This window comes from Leopardus geoffroyi, chromosome A3, assembly GCF_018350155.1.
Source record: "Leopardus geoffroyi isolate Oge1 chromosome A3, O.geoffroyi_Oge1_pat1.0, whole genome shotgun sequence".
Classification (NCBI taxonomy): Eukaryota; Metazoa; Chordata; class Mammalia; order Carnivora; family Felidae; genus Leopardus; species Leopardus geoffroyi.
Window position 1 is genome coordinate 120,661,240 of NC_059336.1, and position 23,488 is coordinate 120,684,727.

The window sequence follows — 23,488 nt, forward strand, 5'->3', positions numbered from 1 at the left end:
ACGTGTCCCTCACTGTGTGGCTCAGTGGTAAATCATGAGTGATTGAAACTGTCCACAATGGTATCATTTCTATTGCCAGTGATTGGTTTGGAAGTGGGCATGTGACCCTGCCTTGGTCAAAGGACATAATGGGCATTCTTCTGGGGAGATTTGGGAAAGAATTTTGTACTCCCAAAAAGAAAGGCATAGGAGAAAACTGTTCCTCTTCTTCTATAGTCCATTGTCATATCTACAAATGATGCCGGACTGTGGTGCCATCTTGCAACCATGGGGAATGTTACCTTAATGATGGCAAAGCTGATATGCTAAGGGTGGCAGGGCAGAAGATGGAAAGTCACATGAACCTTAAAGATGGTATTGAGCCATTGAATAACTAACCTTAAACCTGTTCTGTCCAAAGAGTGGGTAGAGGTCCTATACAAAAACTTGTTATAAAGGTAATACATTTCTCTACCATTTAAGCCATTTTGAATTGAGTTTGGGATTATTAAGACAGAAATCACCCCTTGGGGCGCCTGGGTAGCTCAGTCGGTTAAGTGTCAGACTTCAGCTCAGGTCACGATCTCGCGATCTCGCGGTCCGTGAGTTCGAGCCCCGCGTCGGGCTCTCTGGGCTGATGGCTCAGAGCCTGGAGCCTGCTTCTGATTCTGTGTCTGCCTCTCTCTCTGCTCCTCCTCCGTTCATGCTCTGTCTGTCTCTGGGTCTCAAAAGTAAATAAACGTTTAAAAAAAAAACGTTTAAAAAAAGACAGAAATCACCCCAACAACTATCATATAACCCAACTGCCAAAAATGTTGCTGGCCCCACCCTGGGAGAGATATCTGAGAACGCCATCATTTTCAGTGTATTAAAGACAGTTTCTGCATAAAACTACAAATTTTACCCTTGAGAGGGATAAATCACCAAGCTTTTAACACCTTTGAAATTATTCATTTATTCCTAAGCATTCCTTTCTCCAAGCATTTACTTAGTGTCTTTTCTATGCCAGTCACTCTGCTATACTCTGGGATAAAAATATAATGAACGATAAGTTTCAACTTATAGCTAACATCTAAATCCTTCACATCTTTCTCTCTAAAGCTATTTAAATGTGCAGCTGACCTTTGAACAGCATGGGGGGTTAGGGGGTTAGGAGCACCAACCTCCACACCGTTAAAAATCTGAGTATGATTTTTGACTCCCCCCAAAGTTAGCTACTCACAGCCTCCTTTTGACCAGAAGCCTTAGCGATAACATAAAGGTTTGATTAACACATATTTTATGTTATATGTATTAATGCTGTATTCTTATAGTAAAGTAAACCAGAGAAAAGAAAATGCTTTCAAGAAAATCATAAAGGAGAGAAAGAAAGTACATTTACAATACTGTTCTGTATATGTTCACAAAAGTCCATTTGTAAGTGGACCCATGAAGTTCAGAACCGTGTTACTCAAGGGTCAACTGTATTATTATTTAAAAAAATTTTTTTAATGTTTATTTATTTTTGAGAGAAGAGAGAAAGAAAGCATGAGCAGGGGAGGGGCAGAGAGAGGGAGACAGAATCTGAAGTAGGCTCCAGGCTCTGAGCTGTCCATAGAGTCCAACAAGGGGCTTGAACCCACAAACTGTGAGATCATGACCTGAGCCGAAGCAGACGCTTAACCAACTCAGTCACACAGGTGCCCCTGTAAATTATTATTTTTAAACAATGTTTATTTATTAAAAAAAAATTTTTTTAACATTTATTTATTATTGGGAGACAGAGAGACGCAGAGCATGAGCAGGGGAGGGGCAGAGAGAAGGGGAGACACAGAATCGGAAGCAGGCTCCAGGCTCTGAGCTGTCAGCACAGAGCCCGACGCGGGGCTTGAACTCACAAACTGCAAGATCATGACCTGAGCCGAAGTTGGTCGCCCAACCAACTGAGCCACCCAGGCACCCCAGACAATGTTTATTTATTTATATTTAGACATAGAGAGAGAGAGAGAGAGAGAGAGAGAGAGAGAGAGTGTGTGTGTGTGTGTGTGTGTGTGTGTGTGAGCATGTGGGGGAGGGGCAGAGAGAGAGGGAGAGAGAATCCCAAGCAGACTCTGCACTGTCAGTGCAGAGCCCCACGTGGGGCTGGATCCCATGAACCGGGAGATCATGACCTGAGCCGAAATCAAGAGGTGGACGCTTAAGCAACTGAGCCACCCAGGCGCCCCAAATTATTTTTGTTTAAAGGCGTATTTGAACTTAGACTTCATTAAAACAAAAAACAAAAAACAGACCACCTAACTCCCGCTTACAGCTACATTCATACGAAATTACGAACAAGATGCAGTCTCCAGATCCTTCCAGGTTAGCGTCTGTGACTTGTGGAGCAGCTGTTGTTGAGAAGTAAGGAAATGCAGCCCCTGAGAGACGTGCCCCTGCCCTAGGAAAGTGCGAGATGGGGCGCGGGCCGAAGCTGAGCCAGGCAGGGAGACGGGAGACGTGCTCACCGCCCCAAGAAGTGACAGCGCAGGAAGGAGAGAGCAGAGCGCTGCCAGCCAGCAGAACGACTGAGTCAATGCTAGCACCTCCTAAAAATAGCAGAGCAGGGCTATAAGCTTTCCTGTCCAAACAGATTTAAAGCTGACAGGTAGTGTGGGCTCTGTGGGGCTGTTAATGAAGGGAAGGGCTAGAGTCATCTTGACCGGAAAGCCTTGCACTGGAGGCTCTGGGTCATCGCTCAGCGGTGAGGAAAGTGGTCGCTTGCCTCCCCCCGGTCGGGGCTGGTTGCACATAAAGCCAGAGGCATCCTAGAGGAGGGGTGAGAGACAGACCTGCTGAAACCCACGCTGAACCTATTTCACCAAGATGGGTTTTAATCAAATGAAAAACTTTTAAATTAAAATAAAAGCTCTAGGGGCGCCCGGGTGGCTCAGTTGGTTGAGTGGCCGACTTTGGCTTGGGTCATGATCTCGTGGTCCATGGGCTCAAGCCCCGTGTTGGGCTCTGTGCTGGCAGCACAGAGCCTGGAGCCTGCTTTGGATTCTGTGTCTCCCTCTCTCTCTGCTCCTCCCCTGCTTGTGCTCTATTTCTCTCTGTCTCTCAAAACTAAAGAGATGTTTAAAAAAATCATAAAACTCTAATAAAAACAAAAAGGGCTAAGCCCTTGAGCTGGTTTTGAAAAAGCTTAGCATGTATTCCACTGAAGAGAACATTTTCAGAGAGGTGCCTGGCACCCCCCACGTGGCACAGCAAGGTTGTAAAAAGGGTGGCAAAGCGGGTAGCTGACTTCTTTCTGCCAGCGCTTGTGCAGTAAACAACATCTTTTTTAAGAGCACAAGAGGGAAAACAATGCCAGCATGAATTATTTAACAGCTATAAACGTTACTATCTGTAAAAACACATGAATATGCTTACCCAAAAACCTGTGCGTGTCTAATTTGAGTGCAAATCCACATGACAGCTTCATGTGCGAGGCCTGAGAACTTTGTGGAACGAATCCTAGAGAGCATTACTTAATTTGGACCACTGTCTTCTGGTAGTTTTTATTTTGTGCCTTCTTGCCAGTTTTCCCTTGACAGTCTCTTCCTTTTCCAAACCATCTTTTATTCCAAATCAATCCTCTGAGAGAACGGAGCTGGTCAGGACCTGTCATTTGTCCAAATGAAGCCTCAACAGCTGTAAAGCCCAAACGTAGCAATTCTAGCTCGGCATTCAAGGCCTTCTGTGATCTGGCCCTTTTCTACCTTTCTTGCCTTGCCACGACTTCTCTTTCTACACCCTTCTGCTATCCACCTGCATTCACAATTCCCACACGCTTGCTGGACTTCCCTGCCTCCACGTCTCTGCTCCTGCTGCTCCCTCTCTGCTGGCTGCCCCTTCTTCATTCTGGGCAAATACTCTTCCCCCTCTTCCTTCTCAGGGGCATCCTACTGCACGGAGCCTTTTCTGGTCTCCTTTTTTGAAGCAGACATTATGAATGCTGCTTAGTAAACTTCCGCAAGAAGCTTGACCTGGAAGAAAGAAGATAAGGTGGCAGCTAGAGGGAATGAAGAACCCAGAAGGGTTGTCATTTGTTTATGATTTAAGATGGGAGCAGCCTTGCCTGTTGACAGGGAAGAGTCAGGAGAGACAGGGAAGGAGCAGAGTGGGGTGTACGGGATGGGCTCCAGGGCAAGGGGAGGGGCCTGCCCTGCACAGGAGGCAGCAACCTCTCCTCTACAATCTCCACTGTACTTTTGGATCATGTATGCTCTGATCTAATCGGGGAGGGGGGGGTTGCTGGGAAGGCCACTCTGCCTACAGAATACCATCTTTCTTACTCCTTAGTGAAATCTGAAATACCATCTTTCTGACTTATTCCTTTGACCCGTGGCTTTGACCATCAATCCAAGGTGTGTGTGTGTGTGTGTGTGTGTGTGTGTGTGCACGTGCACACACATGCATGCATGTGTCTGTGTGTGTACATGTGTGCATCTGTGTGCGTGTCTGCACATGCCTGCATGTGTCTCTGTGTGTGTATTCACGCATGCATCTGTGTGTGCATGTGTGTACGTGTGTGCATGTGTGCACATGCATGTACACACGCATGCACCTGCATGTGCACACATGCATGCACGCATCAGCGTGTGCCTGTGTGTACATGCATATGTGTGTACATGTGTGTATATGCCTGTGTGTATCTGTGTGCATGCACGCATGCATCTGTGTGTGCATGTGTGCGCATGCGTGTATGCACCTGTGTGTGCACATGTGTATGCATCTGTGTGTGCATGTGTGCACATGCATGCATGCGTCTGTGTGTGCGTGTGTAGAGATGGCTGTTAGTGGAGTACCTCTCCCTCTTTTGCTTCTACAGAGACGCCCCTGGAGAGCTCTTCTGGCTTCAGTAACTTTCTTCTGGTGAAATGGGGAACAGGAACTGAGCCCCATCTGCTTGGCCCTCTCACTCTGTTCTCATTTGCTAGCTGAGTGAGCGATAGGGTGCATTTTGTTCTCTTACTTCCATATCCCCAGGGCAGGCTCTGCACCTGGAGGGGGGACATTTGGCCACCCCCCCATGCCTGGGGCTAGGTGAAGGGGCTCAAGTCCAGAGTGAAGCATTATCACAGACTGTGGCCAAATGTCTGAGCCCCAAGCTCTGACTCACTCCATCCCGGGTGACCTGTGCACCCCACCTGCCTGCTTCCAGGGTCCGCTTCCTAGGTGGCTCAGAAGCGGGAGCAGGCAGTGGCGGAATTGATGGCTTCAAGACCTCAGCAGTAACGTGTCCATCTCTCCAGCTTCAGGCGGATCACTCTCTGGGATCTGGCCCTAAGAAGAAGAGAAGGTGAGAGGCCCAGACACTGGGAGAAGGGAAGGGAGGGTGCCTTAAAAGACCAAGGGGGACAGATAAACCTCAGCTTTACAGACTGGGCCTCACTCTGCTCTGACTTGGTAAATATAATCACGGAAGCTTATACTCAATGTTTCTTATTTTAAGATATGAAAATGGGTCAGCAGTATGCAAATCAAGCTGACCTGAGTCTTTCCTAGTCGGGCTGCAGGCTGCAGGGTCCCCCTGGGTGTCGCCCTGTTGTGGGCCTCCTGCCTCCCAGGCTAGTGACACAACTCTAGATTTGAACAGACATATCTTCTGGCAAAGGCCTAGTCTCTCTCCTGCTTTGCTTTCCCCTGACTCACACCCTGTGGTCTGGCACTAACTTGACCCCTACCCAAGCAGGGGGTCAGGCTACTGAGTCTATCATTCCTCCAGCAATGACTGATAGGCTGGGCAGGTTGGATTTCACAGGGCCTACGTGCCAGGCCCTAGGGTCAGGTGCGTGGGTGCAAACTTGGCAGTATCCTTTATCTGCTGTGGAACCTTAGGCAAGTTATGAACCTAGTCTCAGTTTTCCCATCTGTAAAATGGACATAATAATCATATTTACATCATAGAACAGTTGTGATGATTACATGAGATAAGGAGCTTGAGACCCAACCAAGAAATATCCTGGATGCTAAGGACTTTAGAATCGAATCTAAAAACAGTAAAACCATAGGAGTTTTTGAGGAAGTGCAAAGTCTAAACCGTGGTTCTGGAAGACAATTCTAATGACGGCATGAAGGGGATTTGAAGAGCCTTGGAATGAATCCCACAAATCTCAGGCATCTCTTGTTCCCGACCAGCCTTCCTGGAACAATGGGTCTGTCCTGTTAATGCAGATTAGGTAACATGGAATAAAGGTGGGGAAGATCTCAGGCAGATAGATGAGTTCCTTCTAGAGCTTTTTCTTGCATCAAAAGATTTCAAGGACCTCTTTCCTCTCAGAAAAAAGCACCTTTTCACAGACTTTTTTTTTTTTTATTTTTTTAACGTTTATTCATTTTTTTTTTAATTTTTTTTTCAACGTTTATTTATTTTTGGGGCAGAGAGAGACAGAGCATGAACGGGGGAGGGGCAGAGAGAGAGGGAGACACAGAATCGGAAACAGGCTCCAGGCTCTGAGCCATCAGCCCAGAGCCCGACGCAGGGCTCGAACTCACGGACCGCGAGATCGTGACCTGGCTGAAGTCGGACGCTTAACCGACTGCGCCACCCAGGCGCCCCATAACGTTTATTCATTTTTGAGACAGAGAGAGACAGAGCCTGAACGAGGGAGGGGCAGAGAGAGAGGGAGACACAGAATCGGAAGCAGGCTCCAGGCTCCGAGCCATCAGCCCAGAGCCCGACGCGGGGCTCGAACTCACGGACCGCGAGACCGTGACCTGAGCTGAAGTCGGACGCTTAACTGACTGAGCCACCCAGGTGCCCCAATTCACGAACTTTTAAGATGCTTTACAATCTCCAGATTTAACCTGTTAGTGACATTTCGTGCAGCATCAAGATTAGAAACATCTGGGGAAGATTTGTTTAGGAGAAATGAATATGGATCCTTGCTGTAGGCAGCATTGCCTGGCCATCCTATCAGGAGCCTACTGTGATAGATGGAACAATGGCCCCCAAACTGTCATTATCCTAATCTCTAGAAACTGTGAGTGTGTTACCTTACATGGCAAAAGGGACTTTGCAAATATGACTTAGGACATTGAGACGGGGAGATTATCCAGGTGGGTCTAACCTTCCAATGGGTCCCTAAAATTGGACTTTCCAGGCTCTGTTACGGGGAGATGTGGCTATGGAAGAAAGACCAGAGAGATGTAATATTGCTGGCTTTGAAGATGGAGGAAGGGGGCCATGAGCCAAGGAATGTGGGTGGTCTCTAGAAGCCAGAAAAGGTAAGGAAATAGATTCTCTCCTAGTCTCCAGAAAAGAATGAAGCCCTGCCAAAGCCATGACTTCCGCCCGATGAAACCCATTTTGGACTTCTGACCACCAGAACTGTAAGATGATGTGCATTTGTACTATTTAGACACTAAATTTGTTATGGGAGCTATAGGAAAGGAATCCATATACTATGGGCCGGTTTGATGCTAAGCACATGAGAATCAGCAGTTTAAAAAGCCAAAACAAAACAGGGTTTTTTTGTTTTGTTTTGTTTTGTTTTGTTTTGTTTTGTTTTGTTTTGTTTTGTTTTTGCCAACGGAACTCACATGCCATGGGGACGAAACAAGACTTAGGAACAAACAGTTATACACTGTCATTTCAGGCAGAATGTGCCATGAAGAAAGACGAAGCAGGGTGAGGAGGTGGATGCGAACACATCGTCTGCCCCTGAGAGACTCCGCCAGAGTGGGAGACATGAGCAGACTGTCCTCACAGCGGTTCTCGAGGGGCCGCCCCTGCCTGGGGATGAGAGAGGACCTCACAGAGCACACGGCATGGGAAGGGGGTCTTTGAGGATGGGTATCTGGTGGACAACAGGAGGGAAGAGAGATCCAGGCAGAGGGAACGGCATATGCAAAGTGGTGAGTGCATGAGAGCGTGCTCGGAACGGTGAGAGCTCCACGCGGCTGGAGAGCAGCAGCACAGGCCTGGGTAACGGCGTGGACCTTGGGCGTCTCCAGCGTTCCTGGACACAGAGAGAACGAGCCCTCCACGAGCTCTGGAGGCATGATCCTATGTCCGTTTCCTTACAGTCTTGTCTTGTACCCCAGAACGGATACAAATTCATGTGTTCTGCTCCCCAATCAATCCCTGATGGTTTCGCGATAAAAATTGTGATTAAAATTACTTGCCGGTTAAATCACTCGACTTCCCTCCAAGGGGAAAAAACATCACTTCAAGTACAATTGAAGTCTGGGAATAACTATGAGGTGGATTTTGCCACCCCTGGCATGTCTCCAGGTCACTGAAGAAGCTCTGCAAATGGAAAAGAGGATCCAACAGAATTGTTATTGTTTGTATTTTTAAATTAAAAAAAATTTTTTTAATGTTTATTTTTGAGACAGAGAGAGACAGAGGATGAACGGGGGACAGGCAGAGAGAGAGGAGGACACAGAATCCTTCGCAGGCTCCAGGCTGGGAGCTGTCAGCACAGAGCCAGACATGGGGCTCAAACTCACAAACCGGGAGATCATGCATGACCTGAGCTGAAGTTGGATGCTTAACCTACTGAGCCTCTCAGGTGCCTCAGAATTGTTATTAAAAAAATTTTTTTTAACGTTTATTTATTTTGAGAGAGGGAAAGGGAGGGGCAGAGACACAAAATCTTCAGATTGAAGCAGGCTCCAAGTTCTGAGTTGTCAGCACAGAGCCCGATCCGGGGCTTGAACTCACAAACCACAAGATCATGACCTGAGCCAAAGTCAGATGCTTAACCAGCTGATCCACCCAGGCTCCCTAGAACTATTATTTTAATTCAACAAGGTTTATTCATAACCTACCAGGGGCTGGCATTCCAGGTATACAAGTAAACCAAGGCCTTGACCCTGGGCTCAAAATCCAATGAGTGGGGCAACAGTCATGTAAAATTACAACAAATCCTAGTAGGTGTTAAATACAGGTATAGAAAGTGTACTATTGGATCCTGTCTTAGGTTTCTGTGGGTGTCATAACAAATGACCGCACCCTGGGTGGTTGAAAACAACAGAATTTATTCTCTTGACATTCTGGAGGCCAGAGGTCCGGAATCAATTGGTCAGCAGGCCTGCATGTCCTCTGGAGTCTCAAGGGGAGAACACCTCCTTGCCTCTTCCAGCTTTTGGTGGCTCCAGGCACTTGCGGCCCCTTCCCCTCAACCTCTGCCTCCATCTACACATCATCTCCTCCTCTGTGCCTGTCTCACCTGAGGACACTTATCATTGGATTTAGGGCCATCCAAGCAACCCAGCATGGTGTCATCTCAAGATCCATAACCCAATTACATCTGCAAAGACTTTTTTTTCCAAGTAGGGTCACATTCACAGGTTCCAGGGATTTGGACACGGATGTACCTTTTTGGGGGCCACCATTCAACCGAAGTAAAAAATGACTGGCGTTCCTTTAGTGCAACTTGAAAGGCAAGGTGATAGCTGAGCACTTCATAAGTACTATCTTATTTAATCCTAGCGTGTGGCAAGGTGGGCAGTCCTCTTAGCTGGGGCAGGGACAGCTAGCGACCGGATTCTCAAAGGAGATGGGGACAAGATCAGATTTGTATTTGGAACAATCGCCCTGGTTTTGGGGGTAGAGAATGGGCCGGGGGTTGAGAAGGGCAGAGGCAAGGGTAATTCCTGAGATGGAGGTGGGGGCTGGGGGGAAGCAGACATGGGGACAGTAGATTGTTTTCATCTGCAGTGAGGGCTTTTCACCAGCACTCCTTTAGCCCCTCCAGCCTGACCCCCCAGGGGTTTCAGCCTCGCTCTTTAAGGTGTTGTGACTTCCCACCTGTGAGAGGGACCATGAAGGTCGGGGCCCCATCTCCTCCCCACCCGGGCCTTCTCTAGCCATCTTTTGTTGTTCTAAAATCTTTGTCTGTTCCTTCTCATCCCCAGCAGGCCAGGGAGAGGGTTGTTAGCACATATTTCTATGGTGCCTCTTCCCAGAGGGGCCCTGGCTTGAGTGCTTTTGGAAACGTGACATTTCCACAGAGGCCCCGGGATTACTCAGCATTCACACATTGCTTCCCACTCCATGGGCATGTGTCTTGCCTTCCCCAAATTTAACCTGTCTGGGCCTCAACTTCCTCATCCGGGCTGGGGCAGAATGATGCCTCGAGTCTCTTTCTCTGCCATCTAGGGAGCCACAATTCCACAGGCTGCCTCTGGCTGCTGGCTAAGCACCTGGTCCCCAAGATCAAGTATCCCTTGGTTAGAGAGGCAGCAACTGACTGACTGGAGGAAGCTTCTTGAGGATTCCTGCTTGAGCCTGACTTCTGTGTGGCCAAGAGCACATTCGGCATCCAGCCCCTCTCTGCTGTCCCTAACTGAGGGGTCTCTGAGCCCTAGTTTTCTCACCCACGTAATGCGGGACGTTCGTACTTACATCATAAAACTGAAGGAGACAACACAAACCACAGGGTCTGGAAGCACTGTGCTCTCTCTACTCGCTTCCGTCTGCCTATTTGAGAGCTCAAAAGATCCAAGGGCAGCGAGTAGGCCGTGCAGGTGGACAGAACAAGTGGGGCACGGGGACCAGAAGGACAGGCTGGAGCCACACCCACAGGGCACGTGCTCACACTGCACATACACTCACCCACGTGCATGCTGATGAAACACACTGATCACACATGCTCACTCACACCCATCACATTTGCTCACGCTCACCCTCATGCACATGCACACTGATCACACACATGCCCACTGATCACACAGGCTCCCAGATGCAACCAGAGACAGCTCGAGGGAGACAGCAGCCCACCCTGGAACAGTCACGCTGGGACAGAAGTGGCCAGAGCGCCTTGGGGATCCAGCCATGAGATGGATGGGAGCTCCTCCCTTTGACTTGCTCCGTGGAGATCTGCCAACCGCTTTGGTTCCCGTTAATTTCCTCTTTCCTCCCCATCTAGGGGTTAGTGCTGGGTCATTGCCCTGCCAGGACACACGGCCAGTGCACAGGGGCCAGCTTTGTCCTGTACCACGTGACTCTCTCCTCCAGGTGACAGGATCCAAACCTCTGAGTTGGCAGGAGTTGACAAGGGGTCTGGTCCCTTATGGGACAGTGGTGTGGTGTCTTCCCATCCTTTGGGCCCACCTGTCCACTCTGTCATGCAGCGGACGCATGTCGCCTCTCTGCACTGTCTTGTTCCCTGCCTCGTCGTCCCTGAAGCTTGTGCACACTGGGAAGTACCCAGTGGGGTAGGGAAGCGAGTGCATGAATACTCCCCTCTTCCAGCCCTCCAGCGGAAAAGTTCTGAGTTGCTTTTTGCACTCATGGATTGAGCCCTACTGTCCGTGGTGACCACTCATCACACACCCTTGTATTTACCCGCTTTCCCACCTTCTTTCTCTGGGAATCACTTGTCCAATTAAACCAGCTGTATGCAGGCCCTGGTCTCGGGCTCTGCCTTCAGCTAAGGCCCCAAACAGGGCTCTCCTGGGGCCCAGCACCAGAGGAGCTAATGATCTTCTTTCCTCCCACTTCTCTTTCCCCAGGACACCAGGGTTCTGCTCGGATCTATTGTTTGCTAGATTCGGGAGCCGCCACATTTCCCCAGGGGCCCAAACCACTCCTGTTTATCCAACAACAATTAACACTCTGCAATCATCTCTAGTCTCAAACCATACAAGCAAAGAGGTACCTATCCTTTGTCCTGGGCTAGGGTGGGAGTCAGGACACCCACCCGAGCTGACACAGGAGCTGGGCGTGGTCTTACCAAGTAGGAAGCCGGGCAGGAGAACTCCAAGGCAGCTGACACCCAGGTTCTGTCCCCAGTTTAGGACATGCGTCCCAGGCAAGTCACCCACGCAGCCATTCACCGTCTTGGGTTGCGTGGGTGCGTGCCTGTGTGTACATGTGTTTTAAGATAGATACAAAACGTATAGCTTAGAAACTGAAGATACTTCCTACCCTTTTCTTGAGTGGGGTTATTTTTAATTTCCCTGGACCAGGACATTTCAGCATCAGTGAATGAGGCCCGAGGGCTCCCTCAGGGGCAAGAGGTGCACTTACAAAGTGCCATTTCTTCCTAGGGAAATCATTCATTCAGTGACTATCTGGCTCCAGGTGCCAGAGAAGCTGCGGAAGGCTCTCAGGGCCGGCTGCCCGTCTCCCACTAGTTGTGTTTTCCCTGATGTCTTCCGCATGCAGGACCTTGAGCTGCTTTCCTGCTCTGGAATATTCACTCAGTGGCCTCTGGCTCCTGGGGAGGCCCATGGGGCTTCCCACATCCCCAGGGAAGGGCTGAGCCCATACCCAGCAAGCAGAGTAGGGATGGGAATGTGCTCCGGACGCTCCCCTCCCCCGCGGAGCCTTGTCAGAGGCTTCAGGTCTCTGAGCGCGCCCCTTGCAGAACGAGTCAGATCCTTCCACCCAGTCCTGAAAGGCCCAGTTTCGGGTCATCTCTGATTGCCACCTGGGTGCAGCCGAGGGTCTGTCTTATTGGTTATTTGGTGCCCCCACAGAGATGGCAGGCATCCTGAGGGCAGGGACTGTGTGGCTCCTCTGGCCTGCCCTGATGCCCGGCCTGGCTGTTGATAGGTGTCCACAGCAGAGAGAGGAGGATTGTGGAAGGTCAGGAAGTGGGGTAGTGTAGGCCAGTGATTAGGGCAGGAGGGGCAGGAAATCAGGCTTGTTTTTTTGTTTTTGTTTTTGTTTTTTTTAACCAGGGGTATCTGTGCAGAAAACCCTCCCTTTGCTAGGTGAGTGTGGTACAAAGGCTGGGACGTGAGGGCAAAGGCCCAGCAAAGAACCCACATGGCCCGGGAGCTGGGCATGGTCTTGCCAAGTAGGAAGCCGGGCAGGAGAACTCCAAGGATTGTCTTATTACCAGGAAAGGGGGAGGGTGCAATGTGGGTGTCCTTTGTCCCAAAGCAGGCCCTAACAGTATTTATCGGCTTTTCCCCCTTTATTAACACAGGTCCCTTTGTTAAGCATAAAAATCATGTCTCCTTTAACATCCTGTAACAATTCAAAATAAAAAAAAAAAACTTTGGAACGCCAAACAAATTAAAACAAAGGGGAAAGGTGCTGTTTTATTCAAATTATGCTCCTCCAAACTCTGATGCTATGCCCCCGCCTTGGTAATCAATGCCCTGACAGGTTTGGACTCAGGTTGGCAAGTTTTCAGAATTAGTAGAGAGAAGGACAGAAACAGCTGTGATAGCATCAATTCTCTGATGAATCTATTCCTGAGGGATGTGAGGTGGCTGAGGCTTTGGAAAGGGCATTCATGGATGACTCTCAGTGGCACGAAGAGACTTGTCCTTCCAGGGCCTGGATGGCTGAGTTTCTCTCCTCTCTGACTCATTTCTTCTGCTCTCTCCATGGAAGCCCATTCCCTAAGGCTGCTGGCAGTCTTCAGCAACTCCCCACCCCCGACCCCGCACTACACACACGTTTTGTTCCCCTTTCCCTTTATCTAAATTCTTAAAGTCTGTGGTTGATCTTGGCAAGGTGTTCTGTCAAAGCCGAGAAACGTAATTTATACTAAGGTGTAAGAGACTAATAGGCTTAACCGTTCACAGGAGCATTTTAGTTTTTAAGCGGAGTTTGTAAATTCAGACCCATCTCAAGCAGGTGGAATGTGCACGGGAGATCTTTCTGAAGCGGATCTCTTGCGATTCCACGTGCCAGGTGCCTACCGGGCCACTCCTACCCTCCTCCTTCAGGAACAATTCAAACAGAGCTCAGCTGCGGGCCCTTCGGCGGAAGGCTTGGACTGCCAGGGTGGGCGGGGACACTTAGGCCCGGCGCGCCCGGCGGGGCAGCCAGCCCCAAACCTCAGTCCCGGCCTCTCCTCTCCGCGCCCAGAAGGAAGCCGCGGCCAAAGAGGCGGAGGCAGGGGTGCTGCGAGCGCGCCTCACCTGCGGGAGGGCACGTCCCGGGCTTTCATCCTCCGAGACCCGGCCTGCCCAGGGCGGAGGCGGGGGCATCGGTTCGCCCATCCTTCCTGCCCGCCGCCCACCCCGGCGCCTCCACGCAGCAGCCGCAGGCAGCTCGCCTCCGGCCGCTGGGGCGCGGGGGCCACCGGGGCCCCTGCGACTCTCGCCCCCGCGCTCCTCCGCCTCCTACCCCACGCCGGCCGCGGGGCTGGATCGGGGCGCTCGCCACCACCCCCCCCCCCCCCAACTCCGGGACGCGCTCGCCGAGAGGGCGGCGACTGCGGGGAGGGAGGGGCGCCGCCCGCCTCCCGGGGCCTGGAGCGCGCGTGGCCCCGGAGCCGCCGGCGCCGCGCGGGGACTCACACAGTGCAGCGCGCCGCGCCCGGACTCGGCTGGCTCCGCTCGGCGCGCGGGCGGCCCAGAGGATGCTGGCGGGCTGCCCCGGCCTCGGCCCGCGCTCCCGCCCGAGAGGGCCCCGGGTGCGCCCCTAGCCGCGCCGCCGCCACCGCCACAGCGGGGGCGAGAGGGAGGGGTCCGGCCGTGCCGCGAGCCGCAGCCCCGGAGGCGGGCGCCCCCCGATTTTTCAGCCCCCGCCGTCTTCCTCCTCCTGCGGCCGGGCGCCCGCGGATGCTGAAGGGCAGCCCCGCGCCTCTCCCGGCCGGATCCCGGGCCTGACGGTGAGGGGGGGGGGGGTCGCCCTCCTGCCGGGACCGGCGCTGGCGGGGCGGCGCGGCCCCCGCGCGCCACACGCGTGACCCAGCCCCGCAGCCCCAGCTGGGACCGGCCGGACCACGCGGCTCCCGAGTTCCCGCACAGGTAAATGCAGGGGCAGGCCAGCCTTCCCGAGGGCAGGTAGTGCCCGGAGGCGGAGAGCCGGAGCCGCCCAGGGTTGGGTGGGAGAAGGAAGTAAACACCAGGAAGATTCAGGAATCCCCGGGATGGCTCTGGTTGCTCCCGGGCACGTTTAATCTCCAGCTTCTAAGGCTTGGGCCTGTTGGAAATTTAGGTGAGGAAGTCAGGGACTGAGGGAGAAGGGATGACACAGATGGACCCGGAGTGTGAGGGATGGAGAGGTGGCCGGGCCTCTGGCAAGCCACAGACAGGAAACTGGTCAGGACGGGACCAGGTATATATGTGTGTGTGTGTGTGTGGTCCGGTGGTGGCGTGAGCGTGGGGGTGACTGGAGAAGGCCCTGGTCCTGGAGCCTCGGGCAGCAGCGATTTGTTCCGGAGGGGTAGGATGGGTCACGAGAAACCACAGATGGGAATGAAGAGCCGTGTATCTACTTGGCGTTGTCCTTCTAAGTTCCAGATCAGCGCTGCCTGTGCCCTGGAGATCTGCTCTGCATCCTGCTGGAGGTGGCCGGCCCTCGAGAGCCCTGGTAGGTGGCCCCTTCCAGAGCCCTTCCTCTGATCCCGGTCCACCTCTCCTGGGCTGGTAGAAGCAGACAGTCGCCAGGATGCCAAGGAACCAGGGCTTTTCCGAGCCCGAGTACTCGGCTGAGTACTCCGCCGAATACTCAGTCAGCCTGCCCTCTGACCCCGACCGTGGGGTGGGCCGGACCCATGAAATCTCTGTCCGGAACTCGGGATCCTGCCTCTGCCTGCCTCGATTCATGCGGCTGACCTTCGTGCCCGAGTCCTTGGAGAACTTGTACCAGACCTACTTCAAACGGCAGCGCCATGAGACGCTGCTGGTGCTGGTGGTCTTTGCGGCCCTCTTCGACTGCTACGTGGTGGTCATGTGCGCGGTGGTCTACTCCAGCGACAAGCTGGCTCCCCTGGTCGTCGCTGGGATGGGACTGCTGTTGGACATCGTCCTCTTCGTGCTCTGCAAAAAGGGGCTGCTCCCCGACCGCATCACCCGGAAAGTGGTGCCCTACCTGCTGTGGCTGCTGATAACTGCCCAGATTTTCTCCTACCTGGGCCTGAACTTTGCCCGCGCGCATGCGGCCAGCGACACGGTGGGCTGGCAGACCTTCTTTGTCTTCTCCTTCTTCATCACGCTGCCCCTCAGCCTCAGCCCCATCGTCATCATCTCCGTGGTCTCCTGTGTTGTGCACACACTCGTCTTGGGGGTCACCGTGGCCCAGCAGCAGCAGGATGGGCTGAAAGGCAGGCACTTGCTGAGGGAGGTGAGTCCCGCCTTGAGTCCCACCCAGGGGCTTCCCTTCCCACCAGCTCTCCTGCGAGGTGGTACCAGTTTCAAAGGTGGGATGGCGTTGTTGTCTTTGCCCTTGAGTCAACATATGTTGGGGGAGTGCCTCCGGGGCTCTGGGCTGCTTGTGCAGAAAGACCGTCTCTCTCTCAACCTCTGGAGTTTCTCTGGAGCTTCTCTGTGCTTGGCCTGAGGGAGTGGAGGATGTCAGGACATTGGGCCTCAGGGCCACTCTGTCACCCGTGTCCAGCCCAAGTGGGCAGCAGGAAGGCCCACTAGGCCTGGTTCCAAGGCAGCATCGTCCTGGTCATTGCTTCTGTCCTTGATCTCCAACAGAAAGCCCTCTCATGGGGAAGGGGAGGGTTCCCTTAGCCTCTGGTCTCCAGCCTGTCCTTGACTAGCTTCAGCAGTTGACTGACTTGTGTGGACTCAGTGCCCCTCTGTCGGATGGGGACCGTATGTCTGCATAAGTGGTTGTTATCAAGATCAGAGGGCATGTGGGCAAAGATGCCCTGGGAAACACAAAGGCGTGATGGTCCTAGATCCTGCGTCTGCCGCTGGGAGCTCACGGTGTGTAGAGCAGTTGGAAGGTATGGGGACGTACATGGGGACAGTCGTGCTGGCCACGGTACTGGAGGGTCTGCTAGTTCTTTGAGGACGCGTTCTGCTGGAAGGGGTGGAGTTTGGGCCACCACTTGACTAATCGCATCGTGCTCCTGCCAGGAGCCAAGACCCTGGCTAGGCGGTGAGGAGCTATAGAGACTGGGAGGTGTGATTCTCAGCATCTGAGTTTATCTACTAACCCATCTGGAGGAGCCTGTGGGGCTTAATGAGTTCCACAGTCTTGTGCCCTACCTGCTGCCTCCTTTATTCGTGAGCCCAGAGATGGAAAGTGCCCTGTTCGAGGCTGCATAAGTAGTTACAGTGATCACATGCCTGGAGCGTCCATTTCTCGATTCCGGTTCCAGTGCTCTTCCTCCTATGTCATGATGCTGGCTACATCTCTGCCAAAGCCATTATCATGGTCTCTTGGGCTTGAGAGCTGAGTCTCCATAGGCCCAGCAGTGCCATAGGGGTTGATGTAAGAACCCCAGGGAGCCGTCCCATTGCCTCCCACTTGGTTAGAGGAAAACACAGGTTTTCTGTTTTAACTTTTTCCTGCTCATGCTGGGTCCTCTCTCAGGAAGCCTTGTGCGTTCTGCAGGAGCCCAGCCCCGGGCTGGTGCGCACGGGCCCCGTGAGTACACCAAGAGTTCCCTTGGTTTTTCTCCCGATGCCCTGTTCACATAAAGTGACAATCTGCCATTGCTACCTTGACTTTTGAGTCCGTGAACTTTAGCTTGTGCCTCTGCCAGTCAAGGGTCCTGCTGGAAGCTATCTGGGGAAGAGTGGCAGGGGTCATTCCTGCTTGGAAATGGTAGGAAGCACAGCTCAGAGCAGACAGGCGGGTGGGCATGGCAGCCTTTGGGGTCTGACCTCCAACTCGGAACCGTTACTTTCTACTAAACAGTCACTTCTGGCATCTTCCTCCCTGTCTGGGCCCCTGGACCACAGGAGTTTCCCATATGCTTCGCTGTCCCTTGAGAGAGCAAAAACAAATTCTCCCCTTTGGAGCCCAGCCACTAAACTCGTGATTTGCTGGTATCCTTTGGGTGCTGCTAACAAGAGACAAAAAAACCCAAAAGATTAGGAAACCGGGAAAAAAGAAAACGAAGTAAACCGAAGATAACAATATTAGCATCCCAGGAGAGCATGGCCTTGGCATGGAAGCAGTGCCCTGAATGTGACTTTGGGAATGGAGGGGAAGGAGGAGGTCCCTCTCAAGGTCCATTTGGGAGCCTGAGATAGAATGCAGGAGGCCCCAGCTTTCAGTGGGCTGCATTCCAGAAGTTTGAGTCACTTGTTTGCAACTAATGTGCCTTTTTAAAAGGTGCCTGGGTTCCCAGACCCACTTGCCCAAGTTTTCCTTAAGTCACAGAGTCCCTGCATTCAGTATTTCTGAATGTGGTGGAAATTAAGCCCCAGGTGGCTGTGTGCGCTGTGGGGAGAACACTGGATATATCTCTCCTCCAGCTGTGTAATGAAGCAGCACCCACCTGCCCTCTGCTCCTGCGGGCCCATGTTACCTCCTGGGATCAAGGGTAGGATGGGACGGAGATGTGAGAATGGGGCAGCCGGATCCCCAACTAGGGTAACCCCAGGAATGTTCTCCAGACCCCAGCACCACCGTGCTTTTCTTTCTCTTGCCTAAAGACTCGCCTTTTCTGTTTCTTTGCCCATCACCTGTTGGATCCAGCCAGTGACTCCCTCCTGGGCCGGTGGGGGGCGGTGAATTGGGTTCCAGCAGACACTGGATCTGGGGGCTTTGGGAATGCTCCTGTTGCTGCTGCCACCGGCAGCACTAAGAAGCATTTTCACTGTCGATGGCTTCCTCCTCTGCACCCTTTGTGCTCTCAAACCCATACTCCTCTAGTGGGGGGTAGGGGATAGACAGGGACAGGGAGACCTCAGGGTAGCCTGAAATGTCAGCGGCAAGACATCCAGCCTGCCCTGGGCTCTTCTCCTAGGAGGCAGGAAGGTTGGGGTTCTGACCAGAAAAGTAGGTCGAGCCAGGCTGTCAGATGGGGTGTGGCATTGTGGTGTTGCTGGGGTTTCACTTATTAGTGGATGAGTGAAGATTACTGAGCAATAGTATGGGCCTTGCTGCCTGTGGGGCCTGGGGATAATGGGAATCAGACAATCCCAGTCTGAGGCTGGGGGGTGTAGGGGAGCTGGGCTGGGGGGAGCAAGCTGCAGCTAGTGGGGTCTCCGCACATCCCTCCCCTTGCCTGGCTCCTGGCGCCACCGTCCTCTTATGGCACAACTTGCCCTCTACTGCCCCAAACTGCCCCTTAGGGTGATGTGATGGAGCAGGATGGGGTCCAGGGCAGGGCTGGGCAGCAGCTGATGGGGGAAGGGGGGGTGGGCAGAAAACGCAGCTAAGGTGGTAGGGAGCATTCCTGAGGCCAGTGGCGATTCCCAAGACCCTCGATGCGCCCACACAACCTGTTCCCTTCTGGCGGGGTTGTTAAAGAGTCTGTGACTTGTTAGGGGCAGGGAGCAATATTTGAAAACTATTTCATAGCAGAAAGGCTGTTTGAGAGCAAAATTTTCTCTTGGAATTAATAGCCTGTTAAGACCTTTATTTACAGATGGGAACACGATATGCCGGGGATGTGTAATTCCTTCACATGTACACATCACACAGCATTCACCCCATGGATGGACGTTCCGCTCCGGGGGGGCTGGAGGCAGCTATAGGAGGGATATTGTGTGAGAGGGCTGATGCTTCCAGACTCCTTCATCCACAGGCTGGAGTTTAGGGTTCTATATACATCATCCCATTTGATTCTGGATGTTACTGGCTCCATTTTACAGATGAGGAAACTGAGGCTCAGGGAGGTTGAGAGTTAGTGGAGGGGCTGGATAACGGGGGAGGGGTCTCTGCTGAGTGAGAAGGGGGGATGATGGGGAGAGGGGGCAGGACATATCCAGAGGCTTCCCTGAGATCCTCTCTTCCTCTGGAATGCAGGCTTCTGAGCCTCTTCCTGCTTCTCTGGCTGCCCCAAAATGCGTTCACTGAGTGGTGTTGAAGAAAGGTACCAAGAGGTGGGAGGCCCTAAAATGTCACAGCAGGCACCCCCCTGTCTCCCCCTGGGAGTTGGATACAAGGAAGGGAGAGGCCATGACGGACTCTTCCTGGTGGGGACATGGCTGGGTGGGTATGTGTGAGATGAAATGTGATGAATTGGGGCAGGAGGACAGCAGGCTGGGGGGCTCTGAGCAACCAGAGGCATCAGGGTGAGAGAGGCAGGCGTGCAGGAAATGGGCGGGGAGGCAAAGCCACCGTCCCAGAGTGGGACAAAAGGGTCATCCCTCTGCGCCGTGGGCACAGCTGGGCATGTTTTAGGAACCAGAATACTAAGGAAAGGTGTAAAAGGGATGGGGAGGCATCAAATCCAGCTGTGGAAGAACAGTGCATTACTGAACATGGAAACAACTTTGCAGAAAATCACCCCCTCAATCCCATCCTGGTTGTGTGTGTGTGTGTGTGTGTGTGTGTGTGGCCTTTTCTGATCCTCCTGTATGTGAGAACAGCTTTTCTAGTATGTCCTTGTCGTGCATATGCAGTGGGTCCTGACTTTCACCACGTTACCTCACTCATGTTTGGCCATGAATATCGGATCCCTCATGTTTATTTTAAATTGGCACTTTATCATTAGCTGGTTTTCCTGGAGAGTAAACTAAAGCCTGGGGCTGGGCCAGTAGTGGGGGACTGGGTAGCAGTGCCAGTCGGACCCCGACATCCATGCCCGGGTCTCCCCTTGCCCCACCCCCAGGCTTGCTTTGTAAACTCCAGGATGCACACACACATACGCCCCTGGACTTGGTCTGCCCAACAGCCCTGGTGAATGCTCCTTGAGGTGGACTTCCTAGGACTCCAAGGTCATTCTTGTTCTCCAGTTCCTTCACATTTGTACGCTAAACCCCCTAGGGTGTTCCAACCCTGAATACATATTCAGACCTTCCCTCCCTGGCCCCGCCTCCACTGTGTCCTCTTGATAGGCACTTTTTTTTTTTTGAGACTGAACATGGTGAATGTGGTGAATGAATAAGCACAAGGGAGGAGCAGAGAGGTATGGGGAGAGAGAATCTTAAGCAGGCTCCACGCTCCGTGCTGAGCCCCATGCGGGGCTCAAGCCTGCAACCCTGGGATCGTGACCTGAGCTGAAATCAAGAGTTAGACGTTTAACCAACTGAGCTACCCAGGCACCCCATTGATATGCACTCTTGATGATAGGCTTCCGTGGGTGTAATCCTGACCAACGCTCAGCTGTGTGTGCTCAGGGGGAACAACCACATGCAGGGCCAGGCCCAGTGAATATGGAGTATAGATAGGATGCCCTCATTTACTGAACTCTTGCTCTGTTTCCGGTAAGTAGCTCCCAGCAAGAGGTAGATATTGTTTTCATTTACAGATGGGGAAACTGAAATGTGTATAAGTGACATGACTGGTCTAAGGCCATATAGCGACCAGGTGGCAGATCAGGATTCAAACCCAGATCACTGAGGTATTAGAGTTCCTTCTCTTCAAACATAAAAGAACCCCTTAGACTGTCTTTCCTCAGACCTGTTGAGATAAAGTTCCAGCAGGGATAGGGTCCCAACCCTGAGAAGGCGCTATGCGACAGAGGACGAGGTGTTTCTAGGGGCAGGCATATAGCTACTGATCAAGGCGTATAGCTGTCCAGAGATTGAATGGGGTTGCAGCCAAAAGCCTACATACTTCTGTGACTTCTGGAGATTTCATTAGGTCCTAGGACAGTGTAGTTCCTGATGTCTCTGCAGCAATGACCCATTCATCAAGAAAATATTAAGTTACATTTAGTATAAGATGGGGTGTGGTATTGCATTCTGAAAACCTTTTTGGCCAGAGTTTGATAAAAACTAGTTTGGATGTTTTGGTTCTCTAGGAAACTCTTTAATGTGGAATGGCCCACTTCTCTTTGGCCTTACTGCACGTAAATGCATCCAATTTACTAAGTGTTTCAGTTATCTATTGCTGTAACAACCTCAGAATAATAGCTTACTATCTTATTCTGTGGGTTGACTGTGGTCAGCTGGACAGTTTTTCTGTTTCAGGTGGCACTGGCTGGGGTCACTCACTTGACCGCCTGGGCTGTTGCGTTCAGCCATTGGCATTCAGCTGACCACTATGCTGGAAAGCTCTAGGGAGGCCTGGAGCCTTGGAGCTCCTCTAAATGACCTCTCCACGTGGTTAGCTTGGGTTTCCTCACAGGTGTGGTGGTCTCTGGGAGGAAATGGCAGCTACCAGAGTTGTTTTTAGAGGCTAGACTGGTCACTGTGGTCAAAGAAGGTCACGCTAACCTGGATGCAAGATAAGGGGACCTTCTACCCCTTGATGTGAGAGTGGCCTGTGCATACAGGGAGGAAAGCGATGGAGAGCAGGCATCCTCTGAGGCTGCCTTCCAAACCAGGGGACACATGGGGGATGCTAGGGAGAAGGGGTTAAAGAAATCCATGAGTCTGGGTGGGATACCAAAATACCATGTGACCACAGGATGCTTCAAAAGTTAGAAATGTGGTCCAGAGCAAGCCATAATATAACTTCTTTAAGGTATTGCTTCTCTGTGAAATCCATCATTTCTATGATTTTTCAGAAATTTTTAGAAACTGCAGCGCACATAAAAAAAGACAGTGGCTCATAGTTCATTTGTGTGAGCTTTTCATGCATTATATTCTTGAGAAGAATCCTCTTGTCAAGGGTGCAGACCTGCTCTGTCCAGAGCACTGTGCCAATTTACAGGGAAGCTGTCTCTGCATCCAACCACAACCCCAGCACCAGTGCTGGTCCTTTCTCTCCACACATCATCTAGATCAGCAGCCTGGCTTTGATATTTGTATTCCTTTCCCAGGAGGTGGGAGTTTGCTCATGTACATGTTTCAGAAACACGTCAAATTTGTCTGTCTTAACAGGTTGTCATTGCCTCAAGGAGAGGTTAAGACTGATTGTAGAATTCCTTTGCAGGCCTTTGTGGTGCCTTGGTTGTGACTTCGCTCTATAAATGTTGAATATGTACATTCCTGCTCTGGTTTTGCCTTTATTTCCTTTCCCATCAACTCATTGAGAGTTTCATAAATCTTTGGCTAGATCCAAGATCGGGGAAATGTTTTAGGGTTAAGCTGAGTGATTTGAGAATTATTATTTTTTAAGTTTATTTATTTTGAGAGGGAGAAGGAGTGCAAGAGAGAGCACGAACCAAAGAGGGCCAGAGAGAGAATTCCAAGCAGCCTCCATGCTGTCAGCACAGAGCCCCATGTGGGGCTCGATCTCACAAACAGGGAGATGATAGCCTAAGTTGAAATCGAGAGTCAGATGGTTAACCCACTGAGCCACGCAGGAACCCCAAAAATTATTTTTTAAAGAAAGATTTATGTAAAACCTTTCAGGGGTGCTAATCAATACTCCTTTGCCACTTGTTCATATCCTTGTGTAGGGAAAAACAGCAATAGAGGAGGGTTTTTAGGAGCCCAAAAAATGAGTCATAGATATCCTGTTGGCCTAATTCTAATCTCCTTGCACAAAAACAATTTGTATGAGATCATTTAGGAGAATGGCTGAGCAGAGTTGGAGCTGTTACCATCCCACCTTCTCTGCTTGTTCCTGTAGTTTGAGAAACTTAATTCCTTCCATCACTTATCAAACATTTCATCAGGGTTGTAAGCATTGATCTAGTCAGAGTATACAGAGAATGTCTAAAACTTAGACCCTTCCTCAAGGAGCTCATGGGCTATGGTGCAAGTCCTGTTAGTGAGGACCTACCTAGGGAAACCAGAAGGCTTCTAAAGAGCTGGCCATTGAGCTGGAATTTGAAGGATGAGTAGGAGTTTGCTAGGTGGAGTAATGGGAGCGGGGCTTCTCAGTCAGAGTCCTAGG

The 23,488-nt window shown here is 51.7% G+C and overlaps 1 protein-coding gene across 4 annotated transcripts in view; it reads left to right on the forward strand.

The window, feature by feature from the left end:
- Positions 1-13,740: 13,740 nt before the first annotated feature.
- Positions 13,741-23,488, forward strand: part of ADCY3 (adenylate cyclase 3) — an 89,935-nt gene continuing 80,187 nt past the window's right edge. Inside the window, exons 1-2 of one of the 4 annotated variants that reach the window (XM_045447542.1) lie at positions 13,741-14,649; positions 15,139-15,967. In XM_045447542.1, coding sequence (XP_045303498.1) covers positions 15,293-15,967 — 675 coding nt within the window. In that variant the 5' untranslated portion in view covers positions 13,741-14,649; positions 15,139-15,292. The remainder of the gene's footprint in view (positions 14,650-15,138; positions 15,968-23,488) is intronic. The other 3 variants (XM_045447540.1, XM_045447544.1, XM_045447541.1) reach the window with 3 other exon arrangements.